At 46.1% G+C, this 26,334-nt stretch overlaps 1 protein-coding gene across 5 annotated transcripts in view; it reads right to left on the reverse strand.

Annotated features, from left to right (window-relative positions):
* Window positions 1-3,001: 3,001 nt before the first annotated feature.
* The window catches only part of AMN (amnion associated transmembrane protein), a gene marked incomplete at its 5' end in the record, with an annotated part of 93,048 nt that continues 69,715 nt past the window's right edge, over window positions 3,002-26,334 (reverse strand). For 4 of the 5 annotated variants that reach the window (XM_082218219.1, XM_082218221.1, XM_082218217.1 and 1 more), the window contains 5 exons: window positions 3,002-3,429; window positions 6,110-6,230; window positions 13,951-14,113; window positions 17,499-17,685; window positions 20,200-20,282. In XM_082218219.1, coding sequence (XP_082074345.1) covers window positions 3,316-3,429; window positions 6,110-6,230; window positions 13,951-14,113; window positions 17,499-17,685; window positions 20,200-20,282 — 668 coding nt within the window. In that variant the 3' untranslated portion in view covers window positions 3,002-3,315. The remainder of the gene's footprint in view (window positions 3,430-6,109; window positions 6,231-13,950; window positions 14,114-17,498; window positions 17,686-20,199; window positions 20,283-26,334) is intronic. The other variant, XM_082218220.1, reaches the window with a different exon arrangement.

Raw genomic sequence — 26,334 nt, forward strand, 5'->3', positions numbered from 1 at the left:
TGGGCAGGGGGAGTCTGTGGCAGAGAGCAGTCCAGAATCAGGAGCAGAAGCTGAAGCAGGAGAGGAGGGAGGCCAAGAGGCAGAGATGAGTCAGGCTGGTGGAGAGTCACAGGTGTTTCCCCCTCCTGTTGTGACAAGCTCCCCTCTCTCCTGGTCTCCCAGAATCAGGACAGGCATGAAGAGGGAGGAGGAGAAGTTAGCTTCACTCAAGCTCAGTCTCAGGTTGCTTGAGGAAAACCCTGGAGAGGAGGCAGCTGTGGGAAGGTTGGGACATTCAATCTCAGCAATGGCTTCAGGGGAGCAAGACCTGCCGGAGATGAGTTGCTGTGCTCATTAGGCCTGACACTCCTCTGCAGATCCTGTTTTTGCTAATAAAGAATCAGCTTCAACTTGCTCAGTGTGATTTACTGCTGGCTCGCTCCTGTCAAGGAGTTTGAGTGTCCTTTGCATGACAGGAAAGTAGTGAATTGTGTGAAGGTAAGAATCACATACATTATTCTGCCCCCTGCTCTGCCCTTCCTATCACTGACCCACAGCTCTCAAAATGTTCCCCACCATGGAAAGCAAGACATAGGTCGAATCTTCACACATGGAAAAACACTTTTTTTAAAAAAAAAAAAAGTTTTGAAAAATACATTGAATTTGGCCTAGCTCACTGTTGCCACCTGGTGTCACATTTGTATATTGCACTTTACAACATGTTTTATTTGCAGCTGTATCGCTGAGTCCTTGGGCTCAAAAGGCTCCCCCACCCCTATTTTAAAGGTCTGGATTTGCATGTGTGAATGTGTCTGTGATCTTACCCAGGGTCCTTTGCACCTCACCTCTCTTCACCTTTCTCATTCTGCCAACATATTTTTCTTCTGGCATCAGAAAATATGGAGAATCCCAAAGAAGCTATGAGACCAAATGTCAGACTCCGATAAAATGAAATGAGAAAATCTGAGCGTAAGTAAAAGATGGGAGGAAGGGAGCGCTTGCTAAGAATTCTGCGGAGAAAATCTCTAGATAATCTCTCTAAAAGCAGCCAGAGGAACAGCAAGTGACATTGAAACTTATCTGTGCCAGTTCTGTTCACACAAATCACTGCCTGATTGCATATACAGCCCCTACAATGCTGAGCGAAGCACTAGAAGAAGAAAATATGTGAATTCTCACTGAGAATTCAGGGGGGGGGGTGCCTGAATTCATTGCCTTTCAAGTTGTCTTTCTACAAGGCAGCAATTTGATGGTGAGGATCTTTAAAAGAGAGAGACTGTTCCAAAAGTCTGTGAGAATTCTGATGTAGATTCTAACATACTGAGTTCAGCTAGAAGTTCAGCAATGCAGGAAGCTGCCATATATTGACCCAGACTATTGCTCCATCTAGCTCAGTACTGTGTCTATTCTGAGTGGCAGAGACATGACATGTTTTCAGCCAGAGTCTTCCCCAGCCCTAGCCAGAAATATTAGTGTTTGAATGTGGAATGTTCTGCATGCAAGCAGGGGCGTCGGAAGGGGGGCGGGGGGGGCGGACCCCCCCGGGTGCCCTCACTGTGGGGGGTGCCATTCGGCACGCCACCCGCCCGTGACTCCCAAGCCTACCCCGAGCTGTCGGGAAATAATAATAATAATAATAATAATAATAATAATAATAATAATAATTTATTATTTATTATTTGTACCCCACCCATCTGGCTGGGCTTCCAGGTGTTCTGTCCTCTCGCCCATGCTTTTCAACATCTACATGAAGCCACTGGGAGAGATCATCAGGGGATTTGGGCTGGGTGTTCATCAGTATGCGGATGATACCCAGCTCTACCTCTCTTTCAAATCAGAACCAGTGAAGGCAGTGAATGTCCTGTATGAGTGCCTGGAGGCGGTTGGAGGTTGGATGGCGGCTAACAGATTGAGATTGAATCCTGACAAGACAGAAGTACTGTTTTTGGGGGACAGGAGGCGGGCAGGTGTGGAGGATTCCCTGGTCCTGAATGGGGTAACTGTGGCCCGGAAGGACCAGGTGCGCAGCCTGGGAGTCATTTTGGACTCACAGCTGTCCATGGAGGCACAGGTCAAATCTGTGTCCAGGGCAGCTGTTTACCAGCTCCATCTGGTACGCAGGCTGACACCCTATCTGCCTGCGGACTGCCTCGCCAGAGTGGTGCATGCTCTGGTTATCTCCCGCTTGGATTACTGCAATGCGCTCTACGTGGGGCTACCTTTGAAGGTGACTCGGAAATTACAACTAATCCAGAATGCGGCAGCTAGACTGGTGACTGGGAGCGTCCGCAGAGACCACATAACACCGGTCTTGAAAGACCTACATTGGCTCCCAGTACGTTTCTGAGCACAATTCAAAGTGTTGGTGCTGACCTTTAAAGCCCTAAACAGCCTCAGTCCAGTATACCGTACCTGAAGGAGCGTCTCCACCCCCATCGTTCAGCCAGGACACTGAGGTCCAGCGCCGAGGGCCTTCTGGCGGTTCCCTCACTGCGAGAAGCCAAGTTACAGGGAACCAGGCAGAGGGCCTTCTCGGTAGTGGCGCCTTCCCTGTGGAACACCCTCCCACCAGATGTCAAAGAGAACAACAACTACCAGGCTTTTAGAAGACATCTGAAGGCAGCCCTGTTTCGGGAAGCTTTTAATGTTTGATGTATTATAGTATTTTAATATTCTTTTGGAAGCCGCCCAGAGTGACTGGGGAAGCCCAGCCAGATGGGCGGGGTATAAATAATAAATTATTATTATTATTATTATTATTATTATTATTATTATTATTATATTAAAATACAGTAATGCATCAAACATTAAAAGCTTCCCTGAAAAGCTTCAGATGTCTTCTAAAAGTCTGGTAGTTGTTTGTCTCTTTGACATCTGGTGGGAGGGCGTTCCACAGTCACCAGGCAGGTGGAGAGGTTCTTGGGTGATGCCATCCCACTCATTGCTCTCCCTTAAGGATGGGAGGGAATAGCAATGCACAAATGATACGAAATAGGCTCTAATTGCTTTAGTGCGATAGGCATTCTTTATTGAAATTCAGTGACGATACATATTCCACTACTGATGAGAAAAAGATTTGCGGACCCTTTCTGATTTTCATGAGGACCACCCAGCAATTTGATATGCTCTCCCATTTGAAAATTAAGCAGTATTTTTAAGACAAGGCGGCGTCAAAATAACTTTGGGGGCCGATCACCAGGAAATTCTTCTGCACTGTCCCCATTGAAGTGAGCAGGATCTGTGCATTGGTGAGCCGGTCTCTGCAGTGGCTCAGCCTGTTGAAATGGCAAGCAAAGTACAGGATGGCAGGATTTTCTTCCTCTGACAGCTTTGATGTTAAGCACAAAGTTCCGTTTCATCATATAAAGGATTAATGTAATAGAGCTCGCTATTTTTGCTCGCCATCTCCTTCGGTGCCTCCTCCTCCACGGAGCACGCACCAGCTAAAGCCTAGAAGAGAGAGAGAGACCAGAGTCTTTAATGCAGCTGGTGCAAAATATAACTCTGGAGCTTAAATCCTTTGAAGAGAAAGTCGATCTTATGGGTTGAGATGAATCCATATTGTCAACGCAGCACTTACGTTTCACAAAGCAATGCTCAAGGCTGTTCGTTTGCTGTGCACATGATAACCCACTTCTGCACTTAGAAAAGCTGGATATCTGGGGATATATATATATATATATCCCCAAACCCAGACCCTCTCCACAGACATATTACAGACTCCATCCAGTAGCCAAACTATAGTGGCACCTCCGGATGCTGCACCCCCCTGCAATCCCTACACAGATCTGGCTGGCACAAGGCACAAAACCACAGCTCGCCCCTATACACGAAGCCAAGCCAGAGCACAACTAAATGCAGCACAGCCATCTTCTCAGAAAAACTCTTCACAAGCTCAAGAGGTCAAGACACGAAAGCTTTAGCAACTAATCTACACTTAATGACCCACCCAGTGGTATTCAGAATATCACTCATGAAATCACCCAAGATATCCCTCAAGTAATTAAGGAACAAAAGAAGAAAAGGCACACTAATCTAGGAACTTCCTCTCTGCCCAGAACGTTGGAGGCTATACACCACACCCCTCAACAGTATTTATAGGAACTCAAACACCAGACTCTGCTCTGTTCCAGTAACAAGAAGCCGAAAGCACCAGCCTGAAGATGACGAGTGAGACCTCGTCGAAACGTCGCACAGACACCCCGACTCTTACACGGGAAGACACCCGAAGACACCAAAACCTGCATATATATATATATATATATATATATATATATATATATATATATGCAAAGTTGCTTATACTGCACAAAACCTTTTCCCTATCTTTGCTTTATTCTAAGGACCAAACTGCATGCTGTGTTAAGCATGCTGTTCACAATTGCACTCTTTCTTGGCTTGGGAGGGTTCAATCCAGAAAGCAACTGTGGTGCATGTAAATGGTTAAATCAAAGCTACCTCCTGATCCTGATTGCTGCTTTTTAACAAAAGGGGGTGTGCTGATGATGTGCTCAGTGTTACATGTGGTTTAGTCCTAAATCTACAGCTTGGCGGGTTTTGGAATATTCCAGCCTGGACTGCTGGAACGAAGAATGTGGAAGGGTGGTGAATTCCAAGATATTTAATATATCGTGGACAGATCTGAAAGCCTGTCTTCTCTCTTAATTCATCATGTAAATCAACTGGTACATTCAGATGCAACCATTCCGATTTTGTTTTATTATTTCTCAATCCAGTCAAATCTAACAAACGTTTTAATTTCCCCGATGGCCTCCATTAGCGACACCTCTGGATCAGAGACCACCAGAGCTATATCATCAGCAAGCAAATTGAGTGGATAGGATTGGCCATTCCATATAACGCCGTTGATTTTATTATTATTTTGAACAGTGTTTGCAAGTGGTTCCATTGCAAACATGAAAGGTAGCATTGACAGAGGCAGCCTTGCTTTCTACCTCTCTGTACATCTACAGAGTGGAAGAGTCGTGTACATTAACCCTAACTACTGCCTTGCTATTAGTATATAAAGGTTGCGGTGCTAATATAAAACCATCATCGAAGTTCTTTTGAGAGAGGAGTAGGTACAAATAATTCCCATGCATTTTATCAAAAGCTTCATGAGCATCTAATGAAGCGATCACACATGGATTTCTATACAGTTTTCCGTAATATACTGCGTTCGGCATCTTACATGCAGGAACTGCTATATGCCTATGCTTAATAGAACCTGCTTGACCAGCACAGATTATACTAGGTACCTGGCTGTGACGGGCTGCCCTTCTCCCTCCTCGGGGAAAAGCCTGCAAGCACCGCACACACGCTCCACACGGCTCGTGAAAGGGAGCGCTGAGCAGAGCCTGGGATGCATACAGGCTCTGCTCAGCGCTCACTTTCACGAGCCGCATGGAGCGTGTGTGTGGCTCTTGGGGGCTTTTCCCAGAGGAGGGAGAGGGGACTGACGGGCTGCCCTTCTCCCTCCTTGGGGAAAAGCCCCCAAGAGCCGCACACACGCTCCACAAGGCTCTTTAAAGGGAGCGCTGAGCAGAGCCTCCCGCCTGCATTCGCTCCATAAGATGCACACACATTTCCCCTTACTTTTTAGGAGGGAAAAAGTGCGTCTTATGGAATGAAAAATACGGTAATATATTTGCCAATCTATTAGCTAAAATACCAGAAAATATTTTAGCATCTTGCCCAGTGACTGAAATGGGTCTATAGGATTCTGGAGTCTCTGAATCAGGAGAAAGGGAGGAAGCCTCCAGGTGCACAGAAGGACCTTTGTTGAGCACTTGGAATATAACTCCTCCTTTCTTCTCCTACCTTAACAATTTCATTATTTATTTCTACAGTGCCATGAAATGTGCACTGCACCATACAAGGGGGCTGACCCCTGCCCTGAGGGGAGGGCTACTATCTAACCACCCCCCGCCCCGCTGCCATTTTAAATAATCCCCTGGCTTTGCTGCAAGCTACCCTACGAACATAAGCTGCAATCGGGCATTTGTGCAACTTCATAGCCGTTCATTTTTGGGATCCATTGACTTGCGCAGCAGCCCTCTCTCTGTGCTAAGACGATGCAGGAGGAGCTACTGTTTCAAGATGATGATTTACATAAAGGTGGAATTCTTACCACTGGGTCACATGGTGTGTCGAAAATGGGATTATCAAACCCCTTGTCGGCTGTTTCTCCTGAAAGATCCAGGTCCCTTTTTCGGCTCCACAAGGAGGTAAAATGAACGGACGCGAGAGATCTGTAGGAGGAGAAATGACTGGAAATCAGCACAAACAACCGCCATGAAATTCTATGATTCTGTGTTGATCTATAAGAGCTTTCATTTGGAGGCCCTGAACTCAGGGAATGGTCAAAGATTTAAGCTATGCACCATCACTGAACACTGGCTGAAGGAGGGTGGACAGCCAGATACAGCAGAGGCTTCTTGAGGCCAGCGGTTTGAATCCCCGCAACAGAGTTCCTGTTGCTCTCTTCCAGCTCCTGCCAACCTTGCAGTTTGAAAGCATGCCAGTGCAAGTAGATGAATAGGTACCACTGTGGCAGGAAGGGAAACGGCATTTCCGTGTACTCTGGTTTCCATCATGGTGTTCTGTTGTGCCAGAAGCAGTTTAGTCCTGACCCAGAAAGCTGTCTGTGGACAAACTCCCTCAGCCTGAAAGCGAGATGAACACCACAACCCTATAGTCATCTCTGACTGGACTTAACCGTCTAGGGGTCCTTTTCCTTTACCTTACCTCTTGATCACCAGTAGGCCAACAGAAGTCATGTGAGAAGTCTTGACCCTTCCACATCCCCTACAAAAGAACTCCTTCCCTGGTAAGCTTGCCCTGTGGATTTTCCTAACCCCTGCCTCTTGCACCTGCTTCACCTTTACTGCACCTGATCATGCCACCCTCATGTCAAGTTGCTTCTTGGCTATTGCCCCCCCCAAAGCTCTGTGGAAGCCCAGCTTGACCCTTTCGTACAGCAAAGGCTCTTGAAGAAGAAGAGGAGGAGGAGGAGGAGGAATTTGGATTTGATATCCCGCTTTATCACTCAAAGGACTCTCAAAGTGGCTAACATTCTCTTTTCCCTTCCTCCCCCACAACAAACACTCTGTGAGGTGAGTGAGGCTGAGAGACTTCAAAGAAGTGTGACTGGCCCAAGGTCACCCAGCAGCTGCAGGTGGAGGAGCAGGGAAGCGAACCCGGTTCCCCAGATTACGAGACTACCACTCTTAACCACTACACCACACTGGCTCCCAAGGGGATTTATTGTTTTCCACAATCGCTTGCCAAGTGGGGCTGGGTGGGGAGCGAGAACACATGCATTCCTGTTTGCTTAGGTAACCAGGTGAGTGCTCCCTTGTATCAGAAAGTTTAATTGATTGATTGGTTGCATTTAAATCCCATCTTCTTCTCCAAGGAGCTGAAGGTGTCATAAATGGTTCTCCCTCTCCTCATTTAATACCCACAAACAAATCTGTGCGGTAGGTTAGGCTGAGAGGTAGTGACTGGCTCAAGGTCACCCAATGAGCTTCATGGTCGAAAGTGGATTCGAACCCTTGTTTGCCTCCCTAACCACACTGGCTCTGCTAACATGCACAGTGGTGAAGATTGACTTCTGCCTTCAGGGGTTCCTCTGAGCTGGTGTTATTTCCCATGGAATGTGCATGGAGACACACCTTGCAAAGGCTAGGTACAGTCGCCTTGTCAGCAGAATATGCTCCCCTCTTCCCAAGGCTGCTAAAATAGTTCTAAGAACTAGGTGCATTAGAGAATTCCAACGGAAACAGAGCTGGAAATGGCTGGTGTTCACCATGTCTGTAATGGAAACCAACCCTCCAAATGCCGTTTTCCGTTCACAAATGATACATAATAAGACTCCCATGCTTCCGATTCCTTTGCGTTACATTTAAATGAACGGCCTTTGTGTTGAGATGAACAGTGTGGAATATAAACATAATTATGTAAAATCCTCCTTCAGTGCAGAGGGGGATGATTGGTGCATTTCCCCCCCCCCCCAGAAGCTAAACTGCAGGGGAACAGAAATAGCCCTGCGTACAAAGAACACATGTTGGAATTGAAATTGATGCCATAATTCCGATTAGAACTACGGTTCCCAAGCCAGTTTCAGTTTGTGGTGTATACAGTGTTGTTGTTTTCATTTAAAAGAAAAATGTTTAGGGGCACTCTCATTTTGAATCAAGAAAATCACCATTTCATAGTTCAAATTGGGAAGAATAAATACAGTAAATGGACAAAAGTACAAAGAACATGCACAACACCGTTATCCCATCTTTTGTTTTTACAGAGTCATCCTTAACTTTACACTTCTTTGCTGGCTGTGATGATGAAAAATAGTAATTTTCCTACTCATATTGAAATACTGCTGGCTGTGATGATGAAAAATAGTAATTTTCCTACTCATATTGAAATACTGCCCCTCAATCAGGCCAAACTTTCATCAGTAAAACACCATGCATCCACATTCCACACTGCTTCACACATTAAACGCTCGCTTCTGTCTGAGACTCAGGAACACCATGAGAGGAAATGAGGCTGCCATTGGGGGTAGCAACGGAACTGGCGATTCACAGTGCTAGAGAAGAAACTAAAAAAAGTAATTTTTTTAGATTCACAAAATGTTTAGGGGTATGCGTACCCTTGCACAGCCCCCCCCCCCGAAAAAAGCACTGGGTGTATATATAGTGTGTATGTCTGAACAAGGGACCATGAAACTGAAACACCATTGATGATGACTGTCCCATAATTTACATGATTGCTTAACCTGGGATAAGGAGAAATGAGTCAAGAGACCCTTGTCTTGTCTCGAGTTGCTGACCATTTCAAACTCAATCCACTCTCTTACTCACCACCTGATTATAGTCACCAACCAACAGGCTGTAGTGAGTTCAAAGAACATTTTCCCAGAACAACCGATAATGCAATTAGGCACAGAATAGGAAGGTTCCTTGCCTGATTGCTCTGATCCTTTACAAAAAGATTTCCTCCAAACACCTCCTGCCTTTTAAAAAAAGGAGGGAGAGGGAGAGAGAGAGGACATTTTGTCTCAATAGAAAACCCAGTTTCCAAATCCACACCACAGGGAAATGCATGCTATATTCTCAGCAACGGAAGTTTGGAGTTTTATTTAGAAATTAAACGAAGCTCCTGTTTTATTGCTGGGAAATGCTAATCAGCTTGACACTAGCAAGGAAAACAAGCAAGGCCCAGGAGCTTTGCTGCCTGGTGTGTGTGTGTGTGGGGGGAACGGCTAGCACTAATGAACAGGAACAGCCCAAGCGCACAGAGCATGGCGCATTGGTTTGCCAGCTGATGGAGCACACCGAGAACGAAGATTACCCCTGAGAGCGCATAGAAGGAGCATTTGGGACTTCAGCTGGAAGCTTGCCAGGGGCACGCACGCACCGTGACCAACCACTACGCCCACTGGATATCTGCAGCATGTGTTTATATAGTCTACTGAAACGGCAGAATGGCGATGAGCAAGCAGGTCAGTCTAGGGCAGAGGAAAGGGCTGCCTGGCAAGTTCTCTCCATCCATCCACCCGCCTCCTGCCTGTAGCATAGGCATAGGAAGATCTGGGGTCTGTCAATGGTTAGCGCGTCTACTCTGCATGCAGAAGGTTCCAGGTTCAATCTGAGTTATTTCCAGGGAAGGGGGAGATCCCTGTCTGAGATCCTGGAGAGCCACTGCCCATGTAGACAATATTGAGTTGTGCAGAAGCTGCGAAAAGGGGTCCAATTCCATGCTAGAGATGGTTAGGAAAGGGCTGAAAGCAAAAGTGCCTGGAAAACGAGTGAGGTCCCAAGCAAAGAAGAATGGCAACATAAACTGATGGAATACGCAGAGCTTGCCGATTTAGCATATACAATAAGAGAACAAGAAGGATGTATGTTCAAAGAAGACTGGAAAATGTTTACTGAATGTATGGGTGAAAATTGTGTTCATTTAAAAACGCTGGCAGCATTAAGACAAATTCAAGAGTGTAAATAAGTTTTGATGGATGTAACAATGGATTACTGTATGGTTTAATTCATGCAAAATATGCAGGGATGTATGGTATGCAATTAAACCGGAATTAAGATTGCCGGAAAAATATCAACAACCTCAGATATGCAGATGACACAACTTTGATGGCAGAAAGTGAGGAGGAATTAAAGAACCTCTTAATGAGGGTGAAAGAGGAGAACGCAAAATATGGCCTGAAGCTCAACATCAAAAAACTAAGATCATGGCCAATGGTCTCGTTACCTCCTGGCAAATAGAAGGGGAAGAAATGGAGGCAGTGAGAGATTTTACTTTCCTGGGCTCCATGATCACTGCAGATGGTGACAGCAGTCACGAAATTAAAAGACGCCTGCTTTTTGGGAGAAAAGCAATGACAAACCTAGACAGCATCTTTAAAAGCAGAGACATCACCTTGCCAACAAAGGTCTGTATAGTTAAAGCTATGGTTTTCCCAGTAGTGATGTATGGAAGTGAGAGCTGGACCATAGAGAAGGCTGATCGCCTGATTGCCTCATGAGAAGAGAAGACTCCCTGGAAAAGACCCTGGTGTTGGGAAAGATTGAGGGCACAAGGAGAAGGGGACGACAAAGGACGAGATGGTTGGACAGTGTTCTCTTGAAGCTACTAACATGAGTTTGACCAAACTGTGGGAGGCAGTGGAAGACAGGAGGGCCTGGCGTGCTCTGGTCCATGGGGTCACGAAGAGTCGGACACGACTAAACAACTAAACAACAACATGGTTTGCAAAATGAACCACGGAAAGAGAAGAAGGGAAGTCATTGATTTAAGGTTGTTTAAATGAATATTTCAAAATGTATATTAGAAAATGTGTGTGTGTGTGTGTGTGTGTGTGTGTGTGTGTGTGTATATATATTTGCTTTCGTAGATTTTCACGGGTACAGGAATGCAGGTTTTGGTGTCTTCGGGTGTCTTCCCGTGTAAGAGTCGGGGTGTCTGGGCGACGTTTCGACGAGGTCTCACTCGTCATCTTCAGGCTGGTGCTTTCGGCTTCTTGTTACTGGAACAGAGCAGAATCTGGTGTTTGAGTTCCTATAAATACTGTTGAGGGGTGTGGTGTATAGCCTCCAACGTTCTGGGCAGAGAGGAAGTTCCTAGATTAGTGTGCCTTTTCTTCTTTTGTTCCTTAATTACTTGAGGGATATCTTGAGTGATTTCATGAGTGATATTCTGAATACCACTGGGTGGGTCATTAAGTGTAGATTAGTTGCTAAAGCTTTCGTGTCTTGACCTCTTGAGCTTGTGAAGAGTTTTTCTGAGAAGATGGCTGTGCTGCATTTAGTTGTGCTCTGGCTTGGCTTCGTGTATAGGGGCGAGCTGTAATTTTGTGCCTTGTGCCAGCCAGATCTGTGTAGGGATTGCAGGGGGGTGCAGCATCCGGAGGTGCCACTATAGTTTGGCTACTGGATGGAGTCTGTAATATGTCTGTGGAGAGGGTCTGGGTTTGGGTCTGGTGTGGTTGATTGGTGACGGCGTTCTGTGTGCCTCTGGTTCTGGTGTCGGTTTTTGTGGGGAGGGCTAATTTCCAGATGTCTGGCAGGCGGGACGTGTCGTCACGCTTGTTCATGTTGTGAGGGTGTTTCTCTATCTCGATGGCTTCCATGATTATTCTCTTGTGGTGATGTTCCATGTTAAAGAGCAATTTGGAATCTGCAAAATTAATTTCGTGTCCTGTTTCTTTCATGTGTTGGAAAAGAGAGGAAGTTTTTTCTTCTTTTTTGACGGCATTCTTGTGTTCTGCGATACGTGCATTTATTCGTCTGTTTGTTTGTCCAATGTACGTGGCTGGGCAGACTTTGCAGGGTATTTCATAGACCCCTTGGTTTTCCAGCTGGATTTTGTCTTTTGGGTTTCTGAGGATATTGGCTATTTTTTGGTTGGTGCAGAAGGCTGTTTTGATATTGTGTTTATGGAGGATTTTGCTGATTTTGTCTGTAGTGCCCTTGATATAAGGAAGGAGGGCCATGCCATTGTTTTCTTCTGTGTCTTGGTTTTTGGGGGGTGTTTCCTCAGAAACCCAAAAGACAAAATCCAGCTGGAAAACCAAGGGGTCTATGAAATACCCTGCAAAGTCTGCCCAGCCACGTACATTGGACAAACAAACAGACGAATAAATGCACGTATCGCAGAACACAAGAATGCCGTCAAAAAAGAAGAAAAAACTTCCTCTCTTTTCCAACACATGAAAGAAACAGGACACGAAATTAATTTTGCAGATTCCAAATTGCTCTTTAACATGGAACATCACCACAAGAGAATAATCATGGAAGCCATCGAGATAGAGAAACACCCTCACAACATGAACAAGCGTGACGACACGTCCCGCCTGCCAGACATCTGGAAATTAGCCCTCCCCACAAAAACCGACACCAGAACCAGAGGCACACAGAACGCCGTCACCAATCAACCACACCAGACCCAAACCCAGACCCTCTCCACAGACATATTACAGACTCCATCCAGTAGCCAAACTATAGTGGCACCTCCGGATGCTGCACCCCCCTGCAATCCCTACACAGATCTGGCTGGCACAAGGCACAAAACCACAGCTCGCCCCTATACACGAAGCCAAGCCAGAGCACAACTAAATGCAGCACAGCCATCTTCTCAGAAAAACTCTTCACAAGCTCAAGAGGTCAAGACACAAAAGCTTTAGCAACTTATCTACACTTAATGACCCACCCAGTGGTATTCAGAATATCACTCATGAAATCACTCAAGATATCCCTCAAGTAATTAAGGAACAAAAGAAGAAAAGGCACACTAATCTAGGAACTTCCTCTCTGCCCAGAACGTTGGAGGCTATACACCACACCCCTCCACAGTATTTATAGGAACTCAAACACCAGATTCTGCTCTGTTCCAGTAACAAGAAGCCGAAAGCACCAGCCTGAAGATGACGAGTGAGACCTCGTCGAAACGTCGCACAGACACCCCGACTCTTACACGGGAAGACACCCGAAGACACCAAAACCTGCATTCCTGTACCCGTGAAAATCTACGAAAGCATATATATATATATATATATATATATATATATATATATGCAAAACTGCCAGTGCCAGAATACCATTTATAGAGATGCATGTGTGATCACACTTGGAATACTGTGTCTAGTTCTGGTCAACTCAATGAGGATATTGCAGAGCTGGAAGAGGTTCGCAAAAGAGCAGCAGCAACAACAACAATAACAACAATGTTTATTATTTGCACCCCACCCATTTGACTGGGTTGCCTCAGCCACTTTGGGGTTGAAGTAACTTCCCTATGAGGAATGTTATACCGTTTGGGAATTTTTAGTTTAGAAGGCTCCCCTCTCCCTTGGTCTCCCAGGACCAGGAGAAGTATGAAGAGGGAGAAGCAGAGACAGTCGCGCTGGCATAGTCTCAGATGACTTGGGAAGGACTCAGGGGAAGAAGAGACTTTGGCAGCTCAGGGCAGGCCAGGGATCTTCAGCCTCCACAACTGCCTCATAGGGGCAAGACCTACAAAGAAGAGTTGCTGTGCTCATTAGGCCTGACACTCCTGAGCAGACCTTGTTTCGTTTAATAGTGAGTTAACTTCACTTACTCCTTCTGATTTATTGCTGGCTCGCTCCTGACACAAGGCCAGCTCCATGGGAGTTTTTGTTTTCATACTGAATGATGAACTTTCGTACCAAACGGGAGAGCAACAGATCTGATGATTGCTGGAGAATGCTGGACACTCCTTTGCATTGTGTATCTGGGTGGGTCCGAGAACCTATCAAAACCTAGCATGCCAAGGGGCAAAATTCCAACCTCGCCTTCTTCCTGACATGCTTGTTTTCTGCATGCAAGGATTTTTTTAAACAATAAAAAACTGCAGAGGAGCATTTATATGTGCTCTCCCATGGTACATACGGTTCCCGAAATACCATACCGCGTACATGTAGCCTAGCTCTGTTACCTTAAAGTCCCTTTTCTGTAGAGTAGCAGGACAGCTCCCAAGAGCAGCAAGACAAGGAACAGAACAACGACTGTCCCAGCAATTGTAGCACCAGCCTCTTGAGTACTCCGGTTACTGCCAGTGGCTGCATGCAGGGTCCTCACCGCAATGCCAAACGACACTCCTGCAAAAGCCAAACAAAATGTTACCGCCCTGATGAGGTGTCCAATTAGTTTGCATGGAGTAAATGATCCATTTTCTGCTAGACAGCAAATGACTCTATTCTACCTGTTGCCCCCATCATTATTCTATTGCTGATTTGCTTATACCAGACAGAATTGGTGCTGCCACTGCAATGTTATTTCCAAGGGCACATTAGCACTGTACAATGGTAACTTGGTTTTTGAAACACCTTAGTTCACGAACAACTTGGAACCTGAACGCTGCAAAACCAGAAGTAGGTGTTCTGGTTTTCAAACTTTCTTTCAAAAGCCGAACATGCTCCGTTTTGAGTCCCCCTGTGTTTCCTGTTGCGCTGCTAATTTGCATCCCCCCATTGTAATTCTGAGGTGATATTTGGAGATTATATTTGGTGCTTTTGTTTTTGCTATTTATTTTGCGTTTTTTGTTTTGAGGCTTTTTCAGTTAATTTGTTTTTGTGACGGTGTGGATCCCAGTTCAGCTACTGATTGATTGATTGATTGATTGATTGATTGATTGTGTGACTACAAAATGAATAAAAGCCCCCCATACAAACAATGACTATCATCAGTGCAGGTAAGAAAGTTTGTTAATTCTAATTTTTATCATCTACAATACTGTTTTGTTTATTGTATAGTACAGTACATTATTGCTTTCATTTTATGGATCACTGGACTTATAAGGTAGTAAAATTCATGTTAAATTGCTGTTTTAGGGGTTCTTTTTAAAAGCCTGGAATGGATTAATCCGTTTTGCATTACTTTCTATGGGAAAGTGCGCCTTGGTTTTGGAACGCTTTGGTTTTGGAATAGACTTCTGGAACGGATTAAGTTTGCGAACCAAGGTACCATTGTACACCCAAAGCACTATAATACCATTTTGTCAGTCATGGCCTCTCCTAAAGATTCCTGGGCATGGTAGAATAATAGAATTATAGAACAGGAAGGGACCACCAGGGTCGTCTAGTCCAAAGTGCTGTTATGCAGGTATCTTCTGTCCAAAGCGGGACTTGAACACACAACCCTGAGATGAAGAATCTCATACTCTACTGACAGAGCTATAGTTAGTTAAGGGTGCTGAGAGTTGTTAAGAACCATAGAATTGTAGAGTTGGAAGAGACCTCAAGGGTCATTTAGTCCAACCCTGTGCAATGCAGGGATCTTTTTGCCCAATGCAAGACTTGAACCCATGGCCGTAAGTTTAAGAAGAAGAGGCCCTCATTTGCCTCCCAGAGCTACAATTCCCACAGTTCCCTGGGAAGAGGGATTGTTAAACCCCTCTGGGAACTGAAGCTCTGTGAGAGGAATAAAGGTCTCCTAACAGAGCACAATTTCTGTTCTTATCCACAATTTCTCCGCCAGAGCACAATTTCTGTTCTTATCCTGAAGCAAAGTTCTTAGCCTGAAGCACTATTTCTGGGTTAGCGGAGTCTGTAACCTGAAGCGTATGTAATCTGAGGTACCACTGTACTAAAATGTGTATATTAGGGGACAGTGTGCCAACCCCCCCCCCAAACCCCAAACATAGATCAGCTTAAAAAAATCACACACACAATGCATTATTTTAGGGGAAACTGCTTGCAAAAATGGTTATGCAACCAAAACGATATTCCAAAGGAGAAATTCACGCCTGGTGGGTTTTCATGAGGAAACAAAGGTTCTTTTGTGAAGTGCAGCCTGTGTTTTAATGGAGAGACATGAAGGGACAGAAACATGGTAATAGCATGGAACAATTTTCCTGCAGTGAGTTATCTCTCCTGGCTTGTAATACTTGTAAAGGGTCACTGCTGTTTTGCTCATTTCATACCTCGGGCCCAGTATACTTGAAGGAGCGTCTCCACCCCCATCACTCAGCCTGGACACTGAGGTCCTCCTCTGAGGGTCTTCTGGTGGTTCCCTCACTGTGAAAAGTGAGGTTACAGGGAACGAGGCAGAGGGCCTTCTCTGCAGTAGTGCCCTCCCTGTGGAATGCTCTCCCAGCAGAGGCCAAGAAGATAAAGAACTACACAACTTCTAGAAGACATCTGAAGGCAGTCCTGTATCAGGAAGTTTTTAATGTTTTACATTTTACAGTACCTCGGGTTACATACTGTCAGGGGTTCAGGGGCAGAGGCACATGGGAGGCAGGAGAGGGAGGACGATTGGGCGGAGTCCGAGGACAGAGAGGAGGAGGAGGACTGTGGCCCAAGGGACTCCATGAGCTTTTCCAGCGAATCGGGGGATTCCCAGGAGGGGGCGCCTGTAGCCAGGGCAAGAGGAGCCCCAGGGGGGACTCATCAGGGGGAGAGCCAACAGGGATTCCCGAAGCAGCAGCTGGAGATCAGGCCCGGCTTCCCCTCCAGAGCGTAGCGAAGGGGGGGGGAGTTCCAGCGTATCAGGGGAAGCAGCTCCGTCAGCTGGAACGGAGGAGAGGTCAGAACAAGCTATCCTCCCGGAAGGGGAGGGGAGCAGTGAGAGGAGTGACGTAACGATCAGGAGAAAGGTTGGAAGCTCGGCGCGCGTGCCAAGTTCAAATGTGCAAGCGCGCGGGGAAACGGAGAGCCCGGGGGAGGAGCCAGGTCCCAAAGCCCGCAGGAGGGAGGGAGAGCCATCGGGAGATTCAGCGTCAGAGGAATCCAGGAGGGGCGGAACTCCAGCGGGCAGAAAGACCCTGCGGAAAAGGAAAGATAGGAGGAGGTGGAGCAAAGCAAGCATCTTAAACTGGTGCAGGGGAGGGACTGATTCAGAGGGGACTTCAACGGTCTAAGGCTAACAGACGTGGGGCTGCACGCCTCTGTTGTGGAACCAATAATGAACTGCAATAAACATCCTTGTTTATAAGAAGATCTTGGCGTTGGTCTTTTGTGAGCTGAGACCTGAGGCAGCCCTGACACATACGCTTCAGGTTACACACTCCACTAACCTAGAAATAGTGCTTCAGGTTAAGAACTTTGCTTCAGGATGAGAACAGAAATCGTGCTCCGGCGGCACGGCGGCAGCAGGAGGCCCCATTAGCTAAAGTGGTGCTTCAGGTTAAGAACAGTTTCAGGTTAAGTACGGACCTCCGGAACGAATTAAGTACTTAACCCGAGGTACCACTGTACTATGTTTTTATATGTACTGTAAGCCAGCCAGAGTGGCTGAGGAAATCCAGCCAGATTGGTGAGGTATAAATAACAAAATTATTATTATAAATTATTATTGTAAGTCATGCAGAAATGTAGAGAACTGAACTTGAGAGAAACTGAAAGCCACAAATCCGCACATCCCTGCCACACCGACAAAGCACAGATTGCTGCCTACGGCAAAATGCTTTACCCTACCGTTGGAGGCTTCACACAAGACCAACGGAACAAGGATCTGAAGCAGCAAGGGGCTGGCAAGCCTTACCATGCTCTGCTATATCCTTCACGATGTCCTGGGCCAGTTGCTCGGCTTGAGTCCCCGTCTCAGATCCGGTCCTGTTGTCGACCAGTACAATCTGGATGAACGAGGCTGAGCTAGGCGGTATCGTTCTCAGGAAAGTCTGCCGCTCACGCACCTTTGACAGAGCCGCCTGAATTCCTGCGTTCTTGGGCTTTGCAAAACACAAACAACACACGGAACCCAGTCACCATGTCTGCTGTGGCGTGCCCGGTAGAATCTCTGTACAGTGGGACCTCGGTTTTCAAACAGCTTAGTTCACGAACAACTTGGAACCTGAACGCTGCAAAACTGGAAGTAGGTGTTCCGGTTTTCAAATCCTTTTCGGAAGCCAAACATGCTCCGTTTTGAGTCCCCCTGTGTTTCCTGTTGCGCTGCTAATTTGTGCCCCCCCATTGTAATTCAAGCGTTCCGTTTCCGATTGCAGCGTTCTGAGGTGATATTTCGAGATTATATTTGGTGCTTTTGTTTTTGCTATCTATTTTGCGTTTTTTGCTTTGAGACTTTTTCAGTTAATTTGATTTTGTGACTGTGTGGATCCTAGTTCAGCTCCTGATTGATTGATTGATTGATTGTGTGACTGTGGAAATGGATAAAAGTCCCCCATCCAAACAATGACTATCATCAGTGCAGGTAAGAATTTTTTTTAATTTTTATCATCTACAATACTGTTTTATTTTATAGTACAGTACATTGATTATTGCTTTCATTTTATGGATCAATGGTCTCATTAGATAGTAAAATCCATGTTAAATTGCTGTTTTAGGGGTTGTTTTTAAAAGTCTGGAATGGATTAATCTGTTTTGCATTACTTTCTATGGGAAAGCGCGCCTTGGTTTTGGAACACTTTGGTTTTGGAGCAGACTTCCGGAAAGGATTAAGTTTGAGAACCAAGGTACCACTGCAATAGGAAGGTGATTGAGTGAGGACAGTGGTCTATTTGCACCTCCACTGTCTTTTTCCCTGACTGGCCACATTCACCACAGTCTTGGACAAAGGTCTTTCCCAGCGATTTTAATTGGACGTGGCAAGAGATGAACGCAGGAATTGTTTGGCACGGAAAGCAAGTATCACCCCATCTCAGCTGCTCCTCATCTCAGGAATGATGGGTGCTAGATTAAGTCCCATACCTAAACCTTCACCACAGAGTCATAAAGTTGGCAGAGGCATCAAAGCTCTGCTGGACTAGGAAGTCCACTACTGAAAATGTGTCCATTGTGCATCTGCTTAAAAATGGAGGAAATTCCACCACCTTCCCAAATAGTCTATTACAGTATTGAACATCCTCAACCCTTTACTTGTAGTTTGGGGTCTTGTCCTCTAGAGGAGCAGAAATGAATTTTTCCTGCATCTTCTATGTCATAGCCCTTCAGATATTTGTAGATGGCCATCACATCACCTCTTAATCATCTCCTCGCCAGGTTAAATATACCCAGGTCCTTCAGCTGTGGTCTCCTAGACATCTCTTTTCCTCTCCTCTAAAACACCTTCCAATATCCTTCTTAAAACTGGGCTGCCCAGGACTGGACACACAGGACTCCAGGTGAGGCTGGTCCAAATACAGAATGCAGCATGATGTCTTGCAATCTGGACACTGCAAGAATTGCACTAGTCTTTTTAGCCCTTTAATGTGTTGTTGAAACTGATAACCATATCGTCCGCATGTTGACAGGCTGTGATGAGACATTTCTGTACCCAGAATTTAAAGATCTACCCTTACCCATTGCCTTTCAGCAAAACAAATAATTGCAGTTGTAGAATACTACATTGCCTCTTGCCTTCCATCTGAAAAGCAAGAAGCATGGCTGGTTGCCCTCATCAAAAGCAGCTCTCCTTCCCCAGCCTCTGAAGCAGGAGCCAGGAAACTTTTTCAGCTGAAGGGCCACATTCCATCATGGACAACATTCTGGGGGCCACGTGCCAGAGGTGGGAAGAGCCAGGTGGGAAAGTGGGCGGAGAAACCAATGTAAATTTTAATCTTTCTAAGGTAGCCTGGTAGTTTCTACATGCATTTGCACAACCCTCTCTATCCTCCATCTAGACAAGCAAGACCCGATCAGAGCTCAAGGACACATTCCAGCCAGGCAAAAACATTTGGGAAGGATGCAAGGCAAGGCTGGTGAGGGGTGTGGCCTGGGAAAGAGGTGTGGCCTGGGAAATATTATCCCTTATTACAGCCTTTCTCAACCGTGGGTCCCCAGATGTTGTTGAACTACAACTCCTATCACCCCTAGCTAGCGAGGCCAGAGCTCAGGGATGATGGGAGTTGTAGTCCAACAACATCTGGGGACCCACAGGTTGAGAACTGCTGCACTATTATTATATCTGGGATGGATTCTCGATGTTTGCTAATTGCTTATCTTTAGCTATATTTTGAAGCTATTATAGGATGACAGTGTGACTTCCGTTGTATGTTTTGTCATTTCTGTGTCCTGAGGGTACTGTTGACGGGTAATATACAAAGTCAGTCAGAACCAACAATTGTGGGTCAGCTGGGGCAGTTAGCTGGACCCATATCAGCCAGATGCATATGACTCTGGTCTCCAAACTGTCTCTTCCCATTCTCAAGTTTTTGTTTTGTAGTGGCAATACTGATTTCTCCCAGGTGGACTGAGGGCCTCCAGCCCCACTTAAACCATGTGCAGCTCTAAGAACAGGAGCAACATACCAAACTGAGAAATGTGTGGAGTATTCTGTTCTGATACACCTCGATCTCAAAACCAGCAGAATATTCCAAGGAAATGATGGCTCCTGCAGTTTTTTATATAAAAAAGAAAGAAGGCAAGAAAACATAACCATTGGTTTAGCAATTGCTATGAACCGCCTACCTATAGGTGGCCATTCATAGCTCTAGTAGTTGAGTTGGTTGCTACAGGGTGGTGCATGTTTTTAGATGACCCTGTGAATCCCAGAGCAACCCTACAATCCTAATTGGCACTTCTAGATCGTTGCATACAGTAAGCCAGCAACTTACACAGGGGTTATGTTCCAGGGATTGCACCTAAAGCCCAAATTGTGTACACAGTGGTACCTCCGGTTACGAACTCAATCCGTTCCAGAGGTCCGTTTGTAACCCGAAACCGCTCATAACATGTGGCGCGTTTCAGTAATGGAGCCTCCCGTTGCTGCCACGCTGCCGGCACGCGACTTCCGCTCGCATCCTGGAGCGAAAGTCACAACCGGGAGCATCTACTTCCGGGTTAGCAGAGCTCGTAACCCGCAGTGTTTGCAAGGGGGACGGTACATAACACAAGGTTCCACTGTAGTCAAGACACATTGGGTTCAGTGGCAGGTGGGATTGCCAAAGCCTTCCCTCCCCCCCCCTAGATGTGGGCCCCTTTCAGCACCATTTTTAATTATATTTTCCCCAAACACGTAAAACTGCATGTGCACAAGTTAAATACAGTGGTGCCCTGCAAGACGAATGCCTCGCAAGACGGAAAACTCGCTAGACGAAAGAGTTTTCCGTTTTGGAGGTGCTTCGCAAAACGAATCTCCTATGGGCTTGCTTCGCAAGACGAAAATGTCTTGCGAGTTCCTGCGGGTTTTTTCCCCTCCCCCCCTTTTTCTAAGCCGCTAAGCCGCTTATCTGCTAAGCCGATAAGCCGCTAAAAGCTGCTAATAGCGCTAATAGCGCTAATCTGCTAATCCGTCAATGGGCTTGCTTTCAAAGACGAAAAAACCGCTAGACGAAGAGACTCACAGAACAGATTCTTTTCGTCTTGCGAGGCACCACTGTATGTGTAAGCTGCAAGCTTAAGCCCAGCAGAGGGCAGGGTTGAGGCTAATGACAGTCAGGGAAAATACACATTCTGGCCAAATTCCCGCTCCCCCCGCCCCCCCTTTCTCACGACGCAGCCATGATTAACCAACTCCCACCTTGTAGGCTTAGAATCCAAATCCATCCTCGTAAAGTTGAAGAAACTGCAAGAACCTTTTCTTCATTACCAATGGGACTTCTGTGTGTTTGATGTGTGAATGTGGCAGAACGGGGGCTGGGGGTACTGGTAGCTCCACCTCTCTAGCTTTTAACTCTGCTATATACGCCAATCTTATTTTTAAAACCCAAGGTAGACTTCCGGGGGCCTGGAGTACCCTTGGCCCTGTAGCAGGTAGCATATCTCACCTGCTGAAGTTCTTAGCTCTTCTGCAATTCTCCTCTATAGTCTACCTGATCTCTTGCAGGTGACACATTATGAGCTGTAGCTGTGAGGAGTGGCTGGATAAATCACCCTACGTCATGCCAGGTGGTTGACTAGATACCCTTTTGCTCTCTCCAGAGCTCTCCACCTAATCATAATATAATAATAATAATTTATTATTTACACCCCGCCCATCTGGCTGGGTTTCCCCAGCCACTCTGGGCAGCTTCCAAAAGAATATTAAAATACAATAGTCTATTAAACATGAAAAGCTTCCCTAAACAGGGCTGCCTTCAGATGTCTTCTAAAAGTCTGGTAGTTGTTGTTCTCTTTGACATCTGATGGGAGGGCGTTCCACAGGGTGGGTGCCACTACTGAGAAGGCCCTCTGCCTGGTTCCCTGTAACTTGGTTTCTAGCAGCGAGGGAACCGCCAGAAGGCCCTCGGCGCTGGACCTCAGTGTCTGGGCAGAACAATGGGGGTGGAGATGCTCCTTCAGGTATACTGGACCGAGGCCGTTTAGGGCTTTAAAGGTCAGCACCAACACTTTGAATTGTGCTCAGAAACGTACTGGCTGTGTGCACTTGAGATCCATGCACGCATACTCTTCACACATACCCCACATTTGTAGGGTGGCCCTTCTTATACCAGCTATTTCTGTAAAACCATCCAAACAAATTGCCTACAAGGCCACCATCTTAGAAGGTATGCAGAAGCCAAGGCCTCCACAGCTCATATGTGATGAACATGCTTTGAAGGTCCCAGGTGCGCTTCCACTGCATCTGCAAGTAAATGGATCAGGTGGGAGGTATTGGCAAGGTCCTGTGCCCAAGACAGATGGGCACAGGGTGGAAAAGAAGGAAGGGACAGCCCAAGCTTCAGGCAGCTTCATGTGAGGTGAATTAATGTGCATGCACACCTGGCAGGCAAAAGATCAACCCCTGGTATCTCCAGCTGAAGCCGGGAGGGAAAGACCCCTGCCTGAAACCTGGAGAGACACAGCCAATCAGGGCAGACAATTCTGAGCTAGATGGACTCTGTATCGGCCACCTTCCTATTGTAATAAAATTTTAAGGTCTTATATATATAATAAATGTTCATAAATGTACCAAGCAAACACGTACATAAATATATAAACCACATACATGTCTGAAGCAGCACAGGAAGACAGTCCTGAAACCATTTTGACTCCCAAACTGACCAAATGTTTCTCTGCCAGGAGGGAGGGGGTGAGGGAACCTTCTCATTGTCTCAGGAATTAAGTGATTACCATCTCAAAGGAATGGCCAGACTACCAGGAAAGGCAATCAGGTAACTTGCCAGACAGGAGATAAACAACGCACTCAGATTTCTGTTGTAGACCGCCTTTTCTGTGATGTAGGTATGATGTTTGTGGGGGGTGTTCTTGGGCTACACCCCTTCTGTGATGTATGTATGATGTATGGAGGGGTGGTGTTGAGCTCCAGGGCAGGGAATTTAAAATGTCTATATAAGGGCAGGCACACCTTTGTTCTGGGTCCTCCTCCGCTCCTCCGCTGTGTGTGAGGAGAGCACCCTGTTGCAACAGCTTTAAGAAAGATCAGGCTTACTAGCTGCTTTGCTTCTCAATATTCTCTGGTTGGCCTCTGTTATTTTCTCCTACTGATGGAGAACCTACAAAGGACTCTAAGGGCTCTTGTGTCCCCCATAAGGGAATAAGGGCAGACTTTGTTTACAACTATGTCTCAATGTCTTCTGCCCCCACCCAATGCAAAGTGCGAGACAGCTATAATGTGCCATTTTCATGGAAAGAGTCGATGCGGCCTTGTTATGTACTGAGTTGACTAGGATCCAAACTGCAGCAGTCTGATTGGTCCTAGAACAATAGGATCCAAATTGCAGCAGTCTGATTGGTCCTAGAACAATAGGATTCAGAATGCAGCAGTCTGATTGGTCCAAGAACAATGCAGCAGTATGATTGGTTGGCAGGAACCACCCAATCATGCTCCAGATATAAGTGAATCCACAACCTGATTGGCTTACAGTAGAATTCCAGAATTAGCCAATCATGTGCAGCCCATTGTGTAAATAATGTATATAAAGCAGATACTTTGAGGGGAGTTTCATTCATTCCTCCTCACCACTATGAGCTGAATAAAGAGCATGAAATCACTTTGCGACTCTGAGTATATTTCAGGCCTCGTCTGTTCTACAGGAACTCTGATCCATTTAATTTGCTGCTCTATCAATGCTAATGGGACTTGGCTTCCTCTCTGCAAGGGGCACCGTTTTACAGACAGCTGGAGCAACTTGCATCGGCTTATTCTTTCCCCTTCACATCTCCACACTACTACTCAAATTAGACCTGTCTTCCTACCACATCGTTGCTCCCGCTCCCAAATGGTAAATTCTGCCCAGACTGAACCTCCATGCTTAGATCGCTTAAACCAAGGGTGCGGAAACTCAAACTCGGGGGGCCAAATGTGCCCTTCCAAGGGCACTGGGACTCCAAACCACAACCCTTCTTTCTAGGCTTTGGCTCTCACAAACCCGACTTTGCACCTTCAGTGTTCTCCCCTGGGTGGAATGTATCCTTGAACTCTGATAATGCCTCTTTCTTGCCTGCACAAAGGATAGAGAAGGGTGTGTTGCAGAAACCAGCCTGCTGTACTATGTACAGTGGTACCTTGGTACTCAGACGGTTTGGTTCACGAACAAATCGGCTCCCGAATGCCACAAACCCGGAAGTGAGTGTTCCAGTTTCGCAACGTTTTTCGGAAGCCAAACATCCGATGCGGCTTCCGATTGAGTGCAGGAAGCTCCTGCGGCCAATCGGAAGCTGTGCCTTGGTTTTGGAACCGTCTCAGGAGTCGAACGGACTCCTGGAACAGATTACGTTTGAGAATCAAGGTACCTCTGTATATTCATTAATCCATTTTGCTTCTGGCCCCATCCATCACTTGAACGTGGCCACCAAACGTTACACATGGCTGAAAAAGATTCCCCATCTATGGCTTAGAGTCAGTGCTTCTTCTTTTTCAGCTGGAGAACGCAGTTCTGGCGCCTCTCAAGTGGGTGCCATTGCGGGCCGATGCTCCCTCCGCCTGCGTCTTACTTTTAAGTACTTCTGACAAGCCCAAAACAAACATTTCAAGTCAAAACAAAAGCTGGTCAGCTTGTGCGAGTCTACACTTGTTGTTGTTTTTTTAGATCTGTGAGTCCACCTAGCTCCTAACCGCTCCTAGCCCTGATTGGTCAAGCTGGGAGGTGGAATCAATTCATATTTCCTTTTCTTCAGTCCATCTCTCGTGCAGCAGCGGCAGGCTTTAAGTTTTGCAGCAAGGCCTCTATCGTTGCACACACAGAGAGAGATTTCTGCAAGGGGCCTTCTGAGCTGCTCTAGCCATCCTCCTGAATCTCTGTATTTGACCTGCACCAGAACCAGGGGTGACCCCCCCAAACCAGCTAGAGAGACAGCATGCCGTGGTTTTTTTCTTGAAAAAAAAAGCACTGCTTATAGTCATGCAAAATCACCTCTTTTATGATTTGGCTGGGGTACAAATAAAAATATTATTATTATTAAAAACATGCTGCAAACTTAGCACAAAAAAGCCTGCTTGCCAGCCACTTATAGGTTTGAGTAAACCTGGATTTTCCTGGCACAGAACTGGTGGTTGTGTGGGTTTCAAGAGGTGCAGCCAGCCCTGTCTTTACCCAGGAGGAACTACAGTGGCAGGCCACTGAACTTCATGTTCTGCATGGCTCTGTATTAGTTTATTGGTTTTTCCCTGGTGAAGAAAAAAAGCGGCTTCTGAAAAAATGTTATTTTAATTGCTTTAAAAGACTCGCCTAAGCAGCATATGGTGGCACCCTAAAGCATTCAGTTTTCATATGGTAATTAGGAACACTGTACAGAAAACCTCCACGTCTGCCTCCCAGGTAAACTAACAGATGAAAACCACGAGGAAGAAGAACGAGAAATGGAACTAACCTGTTGGATATATATGTCTCATTTTTAAATTGCATTTACATTTTAGGTCCAGCACAGTTGTCTTTAGCTGGCCTCATTTCCAGCTGTAGGCTGGAATGGGTTCCTAGCAATAAATAGGGGATGAAATAATTTGGTAATTCGCGACCTTTTGCTTTTGTGTTCAGGGCTGATATAATTACGGTATAGACAATGAGATATAGACAACACACCAGGCCCCTTGGGTGATCTTGTCTGATCTTCACGCTGTGATAAACTTCCACCTGCTGATTTCAGGCTTGTTGCTGATAGCACTAAAGCAGCCCAAGTTCGGTTTCCCCCTGGCCACTTAGCAACTCTCGGTTTAAGATGAAGCACTGTCTGTCGTGACCCAGCCTACCAGACTTGGGACTCCGCTACATCAGTCAAGAAAAAAACGCTTTATATGCATTGTTTATACATTCTAACACTGTGGCACCAGGTGGCGCTGCAGAGTCCCGTTTTTGCTTACCCAATTTCTCATACAAAGTTTGCAACGCTTTTGACCGAAACACTTCTTTCATGTGTCTAGCTCAGGGGTCTGCAACTTTAAGACAAAAAGAGCCACTTTTCCGAAGCCCGTTTCCAAAGAAAAAAAAACTGGGAGCCGCAAAACTCATCATTATAAAAATAACTTTTTTGTCACTTTGTTATTATTTCTTTGTTTGACCCCTCAG

The sequence above is a fragment of the Podarcis vaucheri genome (assembly GCF_965113315.1).
Source record: "Podarcis vaucheri genome assembly, chromosome: 1".
NCBI lineage: Eukaryota > Metazoa > Chordata > Lepidosauria > Squamata > Lacertidae > Podarcis > Podarcis vaucheri.